The following is an 18488-nucleotide window of genomic DNA, read 5'->3' as shown; positions in this document are numbered from 1 at the left end:
ACATCAGCCTGTTTCTCTTGTCCCCCTGCCATGAAATGTGAAAAACTTACCTGCATCTGCCTCCTTCACTGTGCCTTTCCACCTGTTACAATGTGATATTTCCAAAGACAAAATAAATAAATAAATAAGCAAGCAAGCGCCACTATAAGATAACAGTCATGTTTTTCTCCAAGGGGAGAATGAAACCATTTTATTTAGGGGAATGTTAAAACAAAGCCATATACAATCTGTAACAAATACAATTGTTTGTTCCCTAGTCCTGAATAATTACAGTATATACAGAATCTGTAAGGCACTGGTTCCCCGAAAGAACACAAATGAGTCTTCTTGTGAAACAGACAACAAAACCCCTATATTGCCAACTTTTCTCCAAAAAATATGGCATTGTTTTTTCTGTTTTGTTTTACAGGAGGAATCATAATGGCTAAATTAAGTCACTTCTGATGCCATTTCTTTCATTTCCACTACTATGTGTCTCGGTTTTCTAAGGCAATATAACTACTGAACATTTTCAAGTTTAAAAAACTATACTTCTCTCAGTGCCGTTCCACCCACAAACAAAGAAGAATCAGATCAGAGCAACAACATAAAACTTCTAATGAATATGCATGACTCCAGGAACATGAAATTCAGTCATCATTAAGTACTTGCTATACTTGACTACACACCAATCGAAATGTGTCAAAGAATTCCCTGTAAATAAAATCTCAGCATGTTTTCTAAGAAGCTTTCTGTTTGGGGAATTCAAAAATGGTCACTAATGACTTTTGAGCGGTGCTTTCCAGGAGGTCAAAGACCTGCTTCCTCATACATAATGCTCATAGCACTCTTCTTGTGATTTAACAATCTACACACTTTTATAAATAAATATTATGTTTCATTAAGTACTTTATCATCCATAATATTTTACTCTCTAATCCACATAATGGAGTTGTGCCAGACTCCAAACTGAACATAATATTTATATATACATATATATTTATATATATACACACATACATAAACAATAAACCTGAATACCTTAGCATACAAAACTTATCTAACAACTAATACTTTAGGATTCCTTTGAGAGGGAGGAGTTAGAAGAAACTCTTAGTCTTTGAAATAGTCCTGACAGTAAGCAATAAACTACATTATTAATTTCTGGGTTCTCATTTGTTCAAATAAAAGACAAATAAAATTCACTTCTGAGCCGCTAGAAATTTTGAAATAATAAAGGATTATTGGAAAATGAGTAGGTAGTCTTTAAGAACAATTTAGTATTATGTAAGTAAAGTGGATTTTGGTAAGATAAAGAGAAAAATCTACTTATAAATAAATTCTTGTTTCATTGAGAGACTATAATCACTAAGTGGGTCTTTTTAAGTATCTCAGAAATAATTTTAAAATATTAATAGTGAATAAATTAGACTGGGGATTAGAAAGTAAGCTACCAATCTTTTCCAAAGCAACCAAATAAATATAATACAGAAGAATTCTGAAGACTTATTTTAATTTCCTCCCATTCTTCACTGGAACCAACACCTCCCTAGAAATCTAGCTTAATTTCAAACCATCACCTCCTCACAAAATATTCTCATCTGAAGTTATCCATGTTCAAGTATTTACCAAAAAGAAAACATAATTTTCTCTATAAAGTAAGCCTAACCTCACTTAAATTTAGGAAAAACCCAAGAAACACAAACATGTCCCACTTAACTGGCATAAATGTTTACTTGTTGTTTTGTAGACAACCTGTTTAGAGGCACTGAAGTTTCTCTCCAGGGCTCAGATGATTAGTCACACTTAGTTCTAACCATATATTCCTTCTAAGATATATTCCTTCTAACCGTATATTCCTCCTAAGAATATAACTGACACAAGAGAAAGGAACCTTTACATTATTATTGAAGTTATTTTTAATATCAATAAAAGCAGCATTCTGATTACAGTTCTACTTGGAACCAACTGTTTCACTCTTTAAAAACACGATTTTTTTTCCCCCAAATTCAAGGATTATGAAATTCTTCTTACTTACAAACAAAATGTGGCTATGAAGCACTGGGAAGTGAATGCAAAATACAGAAAGAATCCTTATGATTCTCCCCAACTGTAAGCACAGCTCACAAACTCTCATTGCTTTAGAATGCTTTCTGGATGAACAAGTTACCAGCTGCAAACCTACTTGAGAAGTGAGGAAAATGTTTTCTCATGTTTCAAGTAGCTGTCAAATTTTCAAAAATCCTCCATCCTTCAGTCACCCAGAGGGGAAAATGTGTTATAAAACACTGCCCCCTGGAGTATTCTGGAAGGAATGTCTTAAAAAAAAAAAAAAGTCAGGGGAAAGTACTTTCAAATTCTTTACTAACCACTAACCACTACAGAATTTCTAAGAAGCAAAAGAAAATCACAGTAAGGAAATGTACATGAATAAAGTTGAGCAGGATGTGTACAACTTTAAACTTTATTATACTTCTGTTGCTAAAGAATATTGGCCCTTTCAATGATTTTATTCAGGTTGCTCCAAAGTTAGTTAAAATCCTGTAGAACTAAGTAGGTGAAGAGATATTTTATATAAGTGCCACAGAAAAGAAAATATAATAAATTACATAGTGAATTGAACATCACTATAATGAAATAAAATGAGTAGGCATTCCTAAGATGTGAAGTGATCACTTAAAATATACGTGCTAGATCCATATTGTTTTAGAATGATAAAACACAGCAGCCCATAATATATTGTGGCCTCCTCTAACTCTCCTCTGCTGTCCCATCTAGAGGTTATTCTTCTCTATTTTTAAAATAAAATGTAGTTAAATTAGCCTGACAGATGTTTTCTCTCTATCCTTTATCTCAGACACATACAAAAAAGACAGTAACAAAAAGACATCATCTTTATCTATACAAAATAAGGTATGCACACTTTTTTCTTGTGCTTCTAAGACTGGCTCCTTTGCATATATGATACAAGCCATCTGCACCATCACCCTCGTTCCCTACCTTTGTTGACAGGTTCCTCTTACAACACAAGAGCAAATTACCTCTATTTTAAAGCACCCTGTCTTCAACACAACTCATGACAATTTTATTTAATATTGATCCTTTGATGGAGAGATCAAAAGCATGCACAGGTCTATCCTCTGCACATTAAAAAAAACTTTCTTTGTGTTTAATGAAAAGGATTTTTATCACGAAAGCGATGCCTAACACAATTAGAAACATGAAGTGGTTCTGAAGAACGCCTATCAACAATTACTTCTATTAGGGTCACATAAACCTTCATTTGTTCCATATTGCCTGAAGAGCTGCAAAAGGCGACCTGCAGGAATTCCAAGTGTGGTCCTAGACAGGTGGTGTTTGTACCCAGTGAATTCACATTACCATAGTGGGCCAAAATGCAGGGATGGCCAAAGTGGTCTGAGGAGGCCCAGGCAGGGTTGGGAGTATGTTTAAGATGAGTTCCATTCTATGATCTCCAACTTAGACTGTCTTTTGGTTCACAGAGTGCAACACTATTTTACCAATGGAAAGACGTGGTTTTTTTTTTTTTTTTTTTTTTTTTGAGACGGAGTTTCGCTCTTGTTACCCAGGCTGGAGTGCAATGGCGCGATCTCGGCTCACCGCAACCTCCGCCTCCTGGGTTCAGGCAATTCTCCTGCCTCAGCCTCCTGAGTAGCTGGGATTATAAGCACGCACCACCGTGCCCAGCTAATGTTTTGTATTTTTAGTAGAGACGGGGTTTCACCATGTTGACCAGGATGGTCTCGATCTCTTAACCTCGTGATCCACCCGCCTCGGCCTCCCAAAGTGCTGGGATTACAGGCGTGAGGAAAGACATGTGTTTTAATTTACCTTCCAGCAGAGTTCCTGGGAAGAACTTTTCTTGTTGTTATTTAAACTATAATACTATAAACCTTAAACCATCCACATTATTTGTTTTATTTTGGCAAAATTAAAGCATCTTAAAAAAAAAAAAGGCAATCCCAAAATACAGGGCTTTCTTAGAAAGCAACATGCATCATATCTTGAACAAGTTACCCAAGCGGTTTCTCCCTCCTACAAACAGACACAGATCAATCTCTGCTTCTGGGAGCTTCTCTGTCTTTGTCCAGGTTGCTCCCTGAGAGGTGAGGTCAGAACCCACTGGGAAGCAGGATGATGTTCAAGGCTTGTCCTGTGGATGCTTATTTGATGTCTTTTACTCTGCCCACAAACAGAAGTGTACCTATTGGCTTTCTGCAGAGATGCTTACTTTTCCTCTCTTATCAGAGTTTAATGTCCTGGGACTCTGACATTTTGGCAAGTGTTTTCTTAACACGCAGGGCTGTCAGCCTTGATGCAGGATTGTGAGCCCAGCATTCTGTCATGAGTTTCCCCATCTGCCTGAGACACTAAGGAAGAGAAAAGCAAATTGGAGTAATGTTAGAAAAACATATCACCTGCAAGGCTGGCACCTGACACAATGTAGCTTTTCAGTTTTAGGTTCATTAAGTTCGAATATATTTTTTAAAGGTACCCTTAAAACCATGTAGAAATAAAATTCCTTAAGTTTTTTTTCATGCAAAATTATGTATGACTAAAACAGATGTTCATGTCTTCTCTGTGACAAAAGCAAGCAGGTGGTTTTGCTGATTGTAGACGGATATCTTTGAAGTTAGTGTTAAACAAACATAAAAATACCCAGGGAGTCTGTATTCCACTCTATACTCCCAGATTTTTTACAACACTTGATAAGTTTAAATCTTTTATCCAATTCCATACTATGCAAACAAACACAGTTATTCCTAAATCACAGCTGTCTGCTGTAATAATAGAATCACACTGCACCATTTAACAAGATTAATGACCTGTGCACAGCATCGCTAAAACTTTCTCCTGTGGTACATCAATTATTGGTCTTCCTATTGAAAAGTACAATTTCACTTCATAAGAAATCCTCAGCAAAGAGACTTCAAGAAACACCAAATGCCTACAATAACAGGGCTCCAGCATCTCATAAAGCTTTCTGCACAGCTCGCTGGAAAACATATACATTATTCAGCATTTTAGTAACTAGACACAAAACCAATGAACCAAGGGTGTTTTTATTGTTGTTGTTGTTATCTGTTTTGAGACAGCGTCTAGCTCTGTCACCCAGGCTGGAGTGCAGTGGCATGATCTAGGGTCATTGCACCCTCCGCCTTCCAGGTTCAAGCAATTCTTTTGCATCAATCTCCCACGCAGCTGGGAATACAGGCGTGTACCACCACATCTGGCTATTTTTTGTATTTTTAATAGAGATGGGTTTTCACTATATTGGCCAGGCTAGTCTTGAACTTCTGGACTCAAGTGATCCACCTATCTTGGCCTGCCAAAGTGCTGGGATTATAGGTATGAGCCACAACACCTGGCCCAGAGATTTTCAAATGGCTTTTACACTTAAGAAATAGTGCTCTGTCTCTCCTTTGCAGTGCTTTGGTATATGTTTGTTAAGAGCCTATTTTTGCCCCCCAGCAGTGCTTCAAACTCATCTTGAATATTCCAGTCCACCAGAGAACTCTAGAACACGGTGAGTTTGAAGGCTGGGAGGGTGGAAGGAGAGGAATGTGGAACAGGAGGAGGAGTTAGGAAAAGCAAGACCCATTTCCTCCTTCCTAGCAGCTCCTTCCAGACCTATGTAGGTTGCACCACTACATTCTTAAGAGTCAAGCTGAAGGTGGATTTCTTCAGATCGCATCTCATCGTCCTTATTAACAAAGACACCCACCACTGTCAGGCATCTTAACTAGGTCAACTTGTATCCCTTTAACATGCCTACTTTTTTCTCTAATCAAAATGGGAGCATGCTGTATATGAGTTTGCTACAGAGAAAAATCATGATGCTTTAAAAAAACACAGAGAAATAATAGGTTTTATGCAAATGTCATGACATCATAAAAAAAGAAAATAATATTATTTGTTATGCAGGCTAAACACTGACTCACTCAATGTATTCTGGAAGTGACAAAATAAAATTGGAAAAGGGGAACAAAGTAATTTAATATACTACACTTATCTTCACATAAACTACTGCAATGAGGCGTCATCGCCATCACCAACAAACAAAGAAGAATTCCTATAATGAATATGTGGAATTCTGGCGAAAAGAGAAAAGTCAATTTAGAAGTCGGTCATAGCCACACGGTTACCTCAGGCCTTACCTCGTCACTGCTCCACCGGTTTGGGAATGAGGGACGTAACTTCTTGATGCACACAATCTCTCTCATGTCCTCGTAGGAGGGGTCACTGGGCACTAGGTCATGATAAGGAAGCTGGTATTCTTCGACTATACCTAAAAATATGCTCTTATTATTTTCTGTGAAGTAGAAATAAAAGTCTAACACACAAACTATTCTCAAAGGAAGAGTGTCATCAGTATTACACACAAGGTTAGGCAGAAAAATAGCAAAATAAGTCATGAAAATATTTACCTAAATGCTGCTTAATCTAATTTAGAAAAAAATGAATACAAAGCCCAATGAAAAATATTATCATAGGTCTTCGAGCCTTTTTTTCCTAATTGCCAAAACCTATGTAAAACAAGCATCTTAAACTTATTTCCAATTTTATAAAGAGCAAATTAAAAGACAAATCTATATTAAATCTCAATGAAAATTTGCAAGACACATCCTGAACTCATACTACACACGTAACTGTTTCTATTACTATAGTATGAAACTATGAACATCATAATAACTTTGGAAGTGTATCCTACTTGAACAAAATGCCAGATTTACATTTTTTCTGCTTAATTATAGGAACGTGTTTTTGCACATTGAAAATTTAGAAAATATATAGACACCCAAAAATATTAACTATAAATTTTTTAGGTCCAAGGATTATCTGATTTTTTTCTATATTTATCCAAAGTTTCAATAAGGAATACATTACTCTTAGAAAAAATATTTATTGTTAAAAGAAGAGTTAAGAAATACAAATCTATGGCATCTTCATAAAAATGCACACTAAACTCTATTTCATTTTATGGTTCCTAGTATTTCATTTCTACCTTTTTCCTCTTCTTTAAAAATGCAGGCTTCTAGTGTCTTCTTTTTCACCTTCTCAGATTAACTCCTCATAATAATTACATTAGAGGCTGCTGCTCTGAACAATCTTTTGGGAGCACCCCTACTCCCTATCCTAAATCATCTTTTATAGGAATGTCATTGCTTTTCACCTGAAAAAGATGATGCCATCAAGTTGGCAGATATACACCACATCATTAAATTCACTGGGAGCTTACTCTGCCAAAATCTGGGGTCTGTGTTTTGTCTTTTCTTGCAAACTCAAATCCATATAAAATCATCAACCATCAGAAGGTTCAAAAGTTTTCTCAGACCATTCCAACTCACCATTTGTCCTGTCTCCTGCTGTGACCACACAGCATAATGATATGTATTATCTATGTTGACATTTCCTTTCATTGTATTTTAACTCTATATGAGATAAGAAAAGTGCAGGGCCTAACACGCAGGATGTGCTCTGCTTCATTTCAGTTCTTTCTCCTCTTCTAATTCTCGGGACCGTGGCCCTGGAAACAGCTTGAAGGCAAAGCCCACATCTCTTTAACCCATCTCATATCTTCCTCTGGTGGATGGACTAATAGATGGGGTGGGGTAGGTGTGTATACTACAGCAGACAAAGCCAGAGCCCACCACTTAAAATTATGAATTATTCAAATCTAACTGTTGAATTATAGGTCTTATTCCTTTCTCCATACCATGTAATCAAAATTTTCAAAATTTCCTGTTAGCTACATTTAATTCTATGTTTGAAACCTCAAACCTTTCTATCTCTCTTTTCCTTTAAAAGATGGAAAAGCATACATCTGGATGTGTCTCTTTTACCCAATGGGGCCTGGACTAGAAAGCCCAAAAAAAACTTCTAATATCTTCATAAAATGTTAGAAAATAGAATGTTGTATGCTTTGCCTCTCTGGAAAAATAAAATAAAATCACTTCTTGAAAGCCTGCTATATCCCAATTATGGAACTAGGTATGCTATATAATTCATCTTATTAAGTTCTCACAAATGCGTCTATGGATAACATTATTCTCTACACTATTCAGAAGAGGAAACTTGGCTCTAACGGGTTAAGTAACTTGCCCAAGGCCATTCAGTTGGTATGGGGCAGAGCAGGGACTCCAACATCTCTAAGAATAAGGCAACATTATAGCAAATCTCCATGTCCAAATCAAGACAGCGCCAGCAAAGCAAATGCAAATTAATACCCTGTTGTTTACATAAAGCTACATTGTTTTTAAGCTGAGAATAATTTCTCCTGTATTTGGCCCACAGGCTTTCAAATAAAGGCTTCTTGTAGCCCTGTTTGTTTTAGATGTTCAAGAAAACAAAATAATCTTGTTCTCTACACCTTCAACTTCCACAAAGCTATCTTAATTAAGTATAAACATATTATTTTTTTAAAAAGCTCATCTACTTATTTTTTAAATAGAGAAACAGACCAGGTCCCACTTTATTGCCAGGCTAGTCCCTCAAATCCTGGCTTCAAGCGACCCTCCCTGCTTGGCCTCCCAAAATGCTGGGATTGCAAACATGAGCCTTACTACTCTTTATAAGACATGAAATCAAGGCATAGACAATTTGTTAATTTTTTGGTTACTACTTCTTTATACTTACAATATGAAATTTACTCAATATCTGGTTAGAGAAAATTTCCTGCATTAACTTTCCTTTTGGACAAAATAGTTCTCTCACTTCAGAGAGAACAAGAGAATGGGTTCTATTTCAAATTTCTTATAACAGATTCAGAATTCCCAAAGTGATGATTAGAAGGCATTGTGCCACTGAAGATGATCTTTCTATCAAAGTGTGAATGTGGGTTGATTAACTGTTTCTTCTTTATATTTAAATATAAACCTAAAGATGTTATGGCTCTACCAACCAAAATGAAAATTATTAATAGTAATAATAGCTAACATGTACTGAGTGCCAATTATGTGCGAGGCAGGTCTCATTATCTTTACATTCATTGAAACCATACAACCACAGAAGTGGATACAATAATTCACTTGATCCTTAAGAGGAGAACTCTGAAACAAAGAAAAGTTTATGTGATGCTTCTCCAAGGCATCACATAAATAGCAGGAACAAGAACAAATCTCAGTACTAGTTAAGTGCATGCTTCACTTTCAGAATCTTCAGGAAACTCATGTTTTCATGAGGATGGATTTAAATTGGCCATTATGAGGAACAGCAGAAGCATCAAAGCTTTTTAATGAGCACAACCATGCTGAAATAATATGCAGAGTACTTGATACGGAAAAGACGAAGATTCAGCGCCTTGCCTAAAAGGTGTCAGAATTTACTTGAAGACAGATTGTGCAGCAATCAAAATAGTACAAGCAATATTACTTCTGAATATTTAAATATGCCTTCTTGTTTCTTATAATTGGTTTTACTAGGGAATCCTTATGTTTGCAGAAAAATTATCATAAACAATAACAATACACTGATACTTTAATTTCTTTTTGATAAAAAAACTGATGTTTTCAAATTGCTTTATGGGGAAGTTTTATAACAAATAAATAGAGAAGGAAAGAAATGGGTGTCCCACCCCACATTTATGTATTACTGTCATCTCTGCAGAGGAAATCCCAGGGAATGGAGTTGGGGATGGGGCCCAGCAGCTAAGTGAAAAGAAACTGGCAGGGACAAACAAGGGAGTTTGATCTGATGGAGCAACTGCTGGAGGAAGAACCCAAGAGAGAGATTAGACAATACACAGAGCAGAAAACAGTGATGCTTGAAAAGGAAGGGGAAGCTGACAATGTGTCTAGTGGCAGGTGGAGAAAGGAAGCAGTCAAAGATTATTCTAGGATGTCAAATACAATTTCCTGGAAGCATTATGACTGCATCAGCAGAAAAAGGAAAATAAAACCAGGTCTTATAGACAGTATGGTAACTTTGATTTCTGATCAGAAAGGATTTATAGTAGCTCCAAAAGTAGCTTTTCAAAGACAGCGCTGTTTCTTACCTCCTGATACACATCTCCTAGCAACCTCCCAAAGGATGAGGCCAAAACTATACATGTCAGCCATGATGTAAGACTGGAAGTGATTTCTGTTCAAGCTCTCGTCCAACACTTCTGGAGGCATGTAGCGTTTGGTGCCAACTCGAGTGTTGGGTGGTATGTCAACTTCATTTGTATCACTAAGGAAAAGTCAAGCAAAGCATTATCAGCACTGAAGGGGACCATCATAAACGAATCAAGGTGATTCTTAACAGCTTTAGTTAGTGAAAGGCGGAAAAGGAAAACCTTCCAGGGAATAAAAACATTCTCTTGAAGAACATTTCTTGCCAAAAGCTATATTAAAGATTTACAGGTTAAAACCCAATGAAAGGCAAGCTCATGCAGTGGTGCATGCCTGCAGTCCCAGCTACTCAGGAGGCTGAGGTAGGAGGATAGCTTGAGCCTAGGGGTTCAAGGCCTGCCGGGGCAACATAGTGAGATGCCATCTCTTAAAAAGTTAGAAGGAAACCAATGAAGATGAAACTCAGTCAGAATGAAGCTGCAGCATTTAAAATTGCATTACCAATAGATCAAATGTATACCCTAAACAACTGCTGAAAATCTATTAAATGCCTAAAAAAAAAATCCTCTTCCTTCCCCTCATATTTTAAAAACTTTACTCTTAAAATGAGCATGCACACATGTCAATTTCGTGTGGAACAGTATTCTTTAAGCCAAGTGTTGTACAGCTCTTAGATCCACAAACAAGTTGAAGAAGGGGAGAAAGAGAGAAGTAAAAAGGAGACGCAATTGTTTCACACTGACAAGGCAGGGCATATAAAAAAGCTTTCTACTATCACTATAGCTTCATGAACCAAATAGCATTTAATTTTTTAAAAAAACACAGGAAAGCAATAACGGAATATAACATCTTTAGCTTTATGAAAATTTTACAACATGGCCCATTTACTATTCCTTCCCACAGACTGCAAAAAAATTAATGATGGAGGGACAACCTGCAGACTGGCCCTTGGGCACCACTGCCTCAGTGCAGTGAGCTGGAGCCACAGTTCCAGCCCACGTTCTAAGGGTGCTGAATAACTAGACTCATGATTAAATGAGTCGACATGCACAAGCCCTGCCAAAACGGTACTAGGTACATATTAGATACTTAAGCACTGTACCTCATCAGAAAGTAAAGGAACTAAGTAGAAAAGTAACAAACCCTAGGTCTGACATATGAACAGACCATAACCAAATAAGGTATACTATAAAACAGAAAAGGTACAGAAACTCGTTATTAAACTGAACTTTGTGGAAAATCTTGGATAAATCTTTCTACCTCCTGGTTCCCAAGAACTTTTTTGGCTTTTTCTTTTCATTACACTTTATTGACTCTAAGTATTTACATGCTATTTCTCCTCAACCTGGAAAACGGATTCATTTATCGAATATCACACTTATCTTGCTGTCACAGACAATCAGTACCAAACTTAGCAAAACACTAGTGGCTTCAGGAAACCACAAAAAATAAAAAACTTTTGGGTTTGATCTCATTGCCTTAACCACTTCTCCAACATGAAATATGTGGTGTCATTTTTTTGTCATTTGAGAAAATTTTAAGTATCACAGGTGTCCCTCTGTATATCTCAAAATTTTTACATTTACTAAAATATAAAGCTTCATTTTAGAACCTTTTAAACATACTTCCAGCTAAAATTCTTAATCTAAAATTATTTCAACATATATGTCATCAGTGAACTCATTAGGCCCCTCATGGCTTTCTAGATGCAATAATAACTAGCCTGTTTTCCTAAATAAAAGTTAAGATGTTAAAAAAAAAAGTTAAAATGTAATTTAAAAACAAAACAGCTGGTATTCCTTACCATATGCAAACACAGGTCCCAGTGTTCTGGGCTCTTTTCTAAAACTGGAAAAAGAGGTTAAAATTTTAATTCTCAGCACTTACTGGCATAATAGAAAACTGGCATTAGTTTGTATATATAAATGATAAATGACAGTGGGGTGGGGAAAGTATGCTGAGAAGAGACTTAGTGGTAAACTGGAAACGGGTCAGATTTAATAGATGCTACAAAAGCTCTGCTTCCAGTTATAAAACACTCTCTCCTACTCCACCTGCTGATACCTCTCATGGGAGCACAGGGTAAGGATTTCACTAATGTGTTGCCAGCATGTTCTAATTTTAATTTTTAATCATGAGGAAGATGGTGGTGGCCCCAGGTAAGAAGTCCTGGGTCCCATGCAGAGAAAACAAACATGGGGGTTTGCAGATGAAAAGAAGATGGTTAAAGACCTCAATTACATTCCAGAACAGACTAGGAAAGATAATCAAGAAAAATCTTAAAACGATCCACACAGAAGTGCATTTAGAAAGGCCAAAGGTGTAATCTGACCACAGCCGATAAAGATTTTAGACAATTCCATTCCATTCTTACTCTTAGCTCCTTAATGTTTATTTGGATTTGGGAGGTCAGGAAAAGATAATGGAATGTGTAATGTAGAGCTATCTATTGGAAAAATGAAAGGTAATTGTGACCTAATAGAACTAAAATTTGTGACAGTTGGACTATACATAGTTTGTATCTAAATTCTTTCTCTCAAACACTGCAAAAACATACACTCAAGAATTTTGAATGTCCATCAAATGCCAAAAGTCAGTCCCTTACATAGTCCCTTAAATACATACGCATGTTCAACAATAAAACACCTCTCTCTTCCCCTTCCACTCCCACCCTAGATGTTTGCCCTAGTAGTAGCTGAATAAATATCCTCCCTAATAACATTTGAATAAGTAATCATTTTCCAACTTAAGACCATTTTCCAAATTAAGACCAAAATAAACTTTTTTGAGCCCCAAATACTTGTCATAATCATTTGGTAGATCCCCAAAGGGCACAGCCCCAATCCCTCTCAGTGTGTCTTGCATATGACAGGAAAATAATGTACTTTAAATGAAAGAAGAAAAAGTTCCTTTACAATAAACTTCGCCATGGATAATTTAAAGAGAAATGTAAAAATCTCTGGTTTGTATAAAATGCGATCTAACCAATTTCTAGAAGGATAAACAGAATTTTGTTGAGCAAACTAATTTTGTGAAAGATCACTATTAACCTATTGGCAAGTGACTTTAGCATTACACTTAAACAACAAACATGAAGATTACAGGTAATTCATAGCTGAGATTATAAAGAGTCAGATCTTCCAAGACATTTCACTCTGCCCCTTCTTCCCTCAGGCATGTTTCTATAATTGAAAGTCATTAGACTACATTTCTTTCCTGGATTGTCAGTAACATCATTTTACCTGTTCCAAAGTAATGGCAGAGAAAAACTCAACTTGTATTAATCTTAAAGCCAAAAATAGAAATTAAAGGGATTTAATACTGGGGTACCAAGAATAAAGGAAGAAAAAGAGAGTGGAAGTAGAGTCAGATTGTGTGGTACACGTGACAACAGACACAGTACAACAGACGAAAAGCTCTAGAAGAAAGGAGGAGGCAGAAAAGGTCAGGGTGCCTTCTGCACGAGCTTCCTCTAGCCTCCTTGTCCACAGAGGGCTATGGAGGGAAGAAACAAGGTTGACAAGAAAAGATGGATACTGCGAAAGGGATGTAGACTCAGAGACAATAACTCCAAACCCATACAACAATCCTATGTACTGCAGTAGCTACACATCTATGAAGTCAGATTATAAAATCTTACAGAGGAGATATAAATAGGATACTAGTTACTTCTGGGAGGGACAGAAGGAAATGAAATAGAACTGGACTGCAACAGGGCTATCGTCAACATTTTATTTCTTTTAAAAAGAAAAACTATGCAGCCATAAAAAAGGATGAGTTCATGTCCTTTGCAGGGACATGGATGAAGCTGGAAATCATCATTCTCAGCAAACTAACACAAGAACAGAAAATCAAACACCACATGTTCTCACTCATAAATGGGTGTTGAACAATGAGAACACATGGACACAGGGAGGGGAACGTGACATGCTGGGGCCTGGTGGGAGTGGAGATCTAGGGGAAGGATAGCAGCGGGTAGGGGATTGAGGAGGGCTAACATTAGGAGAAATACCTAATGTAGGTGATGGGGGGATGGATGCAGCAAACCACATGGATGTAACAAACCTGCACGATCTGCAAACACATACCCCAGAACTTAAAAGTATAATTAAAAAAAATAATAAAAACAGAGAAAAACAAGGCAAATTGTTATCATCTGTTCATATTATATTATATAGGTACCTCATTTTTATACTTTTGTGTATGTTTATAACATATCACAAATATAAGCATATATATTTCTAAGTATATTAGAAGTTGAAAGAACCCAGCAGGATCCAGAACTAGAAAAATGTACATTTCAAGGATTACAGGATAGGTTATAGTCATAAACACTGGAAGAACAAAAGTGATATAAATAAACTGGACAAAATTACAGAGAAAATGAGTTGCTATGAAGGAGAACTGAAAATATTCCACTAAAAACAAGAGTGTTACATTCACCACAGAAGAAATGTTCTCTCTTCTTTCCCATGGAGAAGGGTTGGAAATATTTGCACAAAGGGGTCATTATTAAAGAGTAGGGTTCAGAGAATTATAAGAGTAGACAATTTTGCCCTTTTATGCTTCACTAATTAATACTCCTGCTAGATCCAACATGGCTTAAATTGTGAGTACTAAAGAAATTCAGATTTAAGTAGAATTAGAAGGAAATGAAAATACAATTTGAAGAAAATAGAACAAATTAAGGGATGTCAGATAAAGTCCTCTCCAAGAAAAAAAAGCTTGCTTTGTTTTCAAATCTTGCTTTAATGAGTATTATAAAAAAGAAAAAAAGCCTGGTGTGGTGTTTCACACCTGTAATCTCAGCATTTGGGGAGACAGGTGAATTGCTTGAGTCCAGGAGTTCAAGACCAGCCTGGGCAACATGGTGAAACCCCATCCCTACTAAAAATACAAAAATGTTCTGAGTGTGGTGGCATTCCCAGCTACTTGTGAGGCTAAAGCAGGAGGATCACTTGAGCCCAGGAGGCAGAGGTTGCAGTGAGCCAAGATCACACCACCGCACTCTAGCCTGGGCAACAGAGTGAGGTCTCATCTAAAAAAATCAATAAACATTTAGGGACAGTGGGGCTGGAACAGGATAAAATTTAAATGTCTATAATTTTCTGAGTAAGAAATTAATAGTAACTTGAGAGGGTGCGGGTAAAGGGGAAGTCAGTGAGGGAGAAGAAGGGTTCTGTCCTTCTAGCCTAGGGTTATGATTAGGCATTAAGCCCTGCCGGGGTAAAAAAGAAAAAAAATGGAAGAAATATTCGGGTGGACTAAATTTTATGCACTACCTTCCATCACAATCTCCAGTAAAAACATCTTCAAACCTGAGTTGTTCGTATTTAGGAAATGAGGAGCCAGCAACTATATCATGTGGAAAAGGCACAACGTATACAGAAGTTATCAATTGATATGCAAAGGGGAAAACAACTCCTTCAAATTCCCAGATAGGCAGCGAATAATGCTGAATGCCCTACTGTACCAGGGAGGAATGAGGTTAATACCTGCATTTATCTGGATCTCAAAATGCAATGGCTGCTCTCAGCTAGGATTATATGAAGAGGCCAGAAAACCAACTTCGTATTTCTGACCAAGGTCACTTGAATGACAGTGGTATGATACAGAAAATGCCAGAGTGGTGGAGTATGAGCTCTACATTAACAATCAAAGGGCTTCAGAAGTGTATGGACACTCCAAGTGGCTCTTGTACCCCAGGGAAGACACAAACTAAGGGAGAGTTCTGAAGGCTACAGATTTGAGGGTAGGGAAGGGGAGCAAAAGAAAAGACTCTGAGACAGAGAGAGAGACAAGAAAATTAAGACACAGAAAACTAAGGTTTTCCTCTTCTCCTCTGAAGATGCAAGGACATACCAAGGAGGGGATGATGGAACCCATTCACCCTGCTGGGAGATATATTTTAACCACTGACTTGGTTTAAGAACTGTGGCACATGGTGACAATAAAAGTAGGATTTTAATCAATTTTATTATCTACAGACAGTACACTTACTCCCTTACTGCCTGTGCCTGGAGTGCTGCCCCCAGCGTGCCCTTAGTACAGCACTGCTGCCGGGATGGCGTGTGTGCACTGCAGGTGCTGGTGCGACTGTGGGAGGGAAGTCATGGGGCTGCCTGTGAGTGCAGAAAGGCTGAAAGTGGAGCCTTCAGCTGTGATCCTGAGCGGGCTGGAGAGTGAAACATGAGCACCCCCGTGGACTCAGGGAACAGTGCATGCCTTAAGCTCTCGACCATCATGCATTAGATGAGGGCAGACACAAGATTTTTGTTTTAGTTGTAAGGAATAAGGGGAGTTTTTAAATATATAGTATCTCTTTATCTTCATAATATACACTAAATGTTTTTCATGTTAATTAAGATTCCTAATTATAAACCTAAACCCAGAAATTCTGGCTAAACATGTTATGTGAAAAAAACAAGAGCCCCAACTGCTTGACTGAGCACAGGGCGCCTTTCCCACTATACCATAAACTGAAGTAAGAGTTTCATGAAAGTCCTAAGCACAGCCCATTGTGGCAATGAGAGGCGAATGCAGGGACAGAGTTGCTAGGTCCCACAAGGTGGCTCTGCCTCGTTGAGCCTTTGGGCACATGCGGGTGGTCCTCCTGCTGGATGTTGTTGATGCCTCAAACGGAGAGAGGAAAGGGGGAGAGAGAGAGGGAGAAGGGAGAGAAAAAAGGTAACAGACGGGAGAAAGACAAGAGAAGTAAACATTGCACACCTTAAAAAATCTAAAAGGCTGCCTAAGAAATAAGAACTGTACTTTAAAGAATGCGTGAAAAACGCCAGTTAGAATGGCGATCATTAAAAAATCAGGAGACAACAGATGCTGGAGAGGATGTGGAGAAATAGGAACACTTTTACACTGTTGGTGGGAGTGTAAATTAGTTCAACCATTGTGGAAGACAGTGTGGCAATTCCTCAAGGACCTAGAAATAGAAATTCCATTTGACCCAGCAATCCCGTTACCGGGTATATACCCAAAGGATTATAAATCGTTCTACTATAGACACATGTACATGTATGTTCACTGCGGCACTGTTAACAATAGCAAAGACCTGGAACCAACCCAAATGCCCAGCAATGATAGACTGGACAAGGAAAATGTGGCACATATACACCATGGAATACTACGCAGCCAGGAAAAACAATTAGTTCATGTCCTTTGTGGGGACATGGATGAACCTGGAAACCATCATTCTCAGCAAACTGACACAAGAACAGAAAATCAAACACCGCATGTTCTCACTCATAGATGGGTGCTGAACAATGAGAACACATGGACACAAGGAGGAGTGCATCACACACTGGGGTCAGTTGGGGGGAACTAGGGGAGGGACAGTGGGGGGTAGCGAATTGGGGAGGGATAACATAAGGAGAAATGCCAGATATAGGTGATGGGGATGGAGGCAGCAAACCACATTGCCATGTGTGTACCTATGCAACAATCCTGCATGTTCTTCACATGTACCCCAGAACCTAAAGTGCAATAAAAGATATATTTAAAAAAAAAAAAAAAAGAATGCCTGAAAAAAGGAGGCATGAGAGACATGTGAGGGAGGCCATGGGTTTGCTTGTGGCTTGTAAGTGATGTCTGAAATTAACTAAACACTACATATACTACACAGGATGTTAAATCATCTCTCAGTAAGATGATTTTGATTCCCTAAAAACATGAAAGATTCTCAGAAGTCTGTGGAAGAAGGGGCTGTGCACATCACTGTGTGTTTCCTGCGGCATCCTGGAGATAGCTGAGGAACTGACTTGCAGAACTGAACTCTACCTGGCAGATGTTCACCAATGAGGGGCATATTCTGCAGCAACTTTCATCAAGATTCAATGCTGCTATAATAAAATCCCAAGAAATCTCAGGGTATCTTAGAAACAGAACTTTAGAACTAAAAAGTCTTCAACATAAGGTGGCTATGGCTGCAGAAACCTTGACTGGGAGTGTTCACGATATCACAAATGAGTGTAGTTTTATGACTTCAGTGAGTCATTTAGCCATATCACTTTTTAAAAGCAGTGCTAAAAGGAATCATATCAGCAAGACTCAAGAAATTCAGAACCCTCTGAGCTAAGCTGCCCTATCTCTTTTACACTTGGCTAATTTGACAATCAACTTGATCACTGATGTCCCACTGGACATCAGTGCGAAGAACTAGTCTTCATTGCAGGTTTTCTATTTAAATTTAATACCTGAGAGCCCTAAGCCAGGATTTATTTTTCCCATATGAAAACCTTGTATTCTGACACTGAGGTATCAGAGGGGTTGCTGAATTCTTCAGAGTGAAAAGTGAAAAGCACTGTAAGTTCCTTCAAGGCATTTCATGTGTCATTGCTTTCTCCTCCCACTAGAGACTCAGGGCAATGGTGATGTCCGCCAACCCATCACCTGGATTAAATTTCTGCTGAGCAGGAAATGCAT

The 18488-nt window shown here is 37.8% G+C and overlaps 1 protein-coding gene across 12 annotated transcripts in view; it reads right to left on the bottom strand.

Annotated features, from left to right (window-relative positions):
- Positions 1–156: 156 nt before the first annotated feature.
- The window catches only part of BMPR1B (bone morphogenetic protein receptor type 1B), a 395211-nt gene continuing 376879 nt past the window's right edge, over positions 157–18488 (bottom strand). For all 12 annotated transcript variants that reach the window (XM_064369359.1, XM_064369356.1, XM_064369346.1 and 9 more), the window contains 3 exons: positions 9995–10170; positions 6159–6289; positions 157–4370 (listed from right to left, as the gene is read on the bottom strand). In XM_064369359.1, coding sequence (XP_064225429.1) covers positions 4245–4370; positions 6159–6289; positions 9995–10170 — 433 coding nt within the window. In that variant the 3' untranslated portion in view covers positions 157–4244. The remainder of the gene's footprint in view (positions 4371–6158; positions 6290–9994; positions 10171–18488) is intronic.

This window comes from Aotus nancymaae, unplaced genomic scaffold (genome assembly GCF_030222135.1).
Source record: "Aotus nancymaae isolate 86718 unplaced genomic scaffold, 86718_ANA_hifiasm-v0.15.2.pri h1tg000006l, whole genome shotgun sequence".
NCBI classification, from domain to species: domain Eukaryota; kingdom Metazoa; phylum Chordata; class Mammalia; order Primates; family Aotidae; genus Aotus; species Aotus nancymaae.
This window is presented reverse-complemented; position numbering and strand designations above follow the sequence as displayed.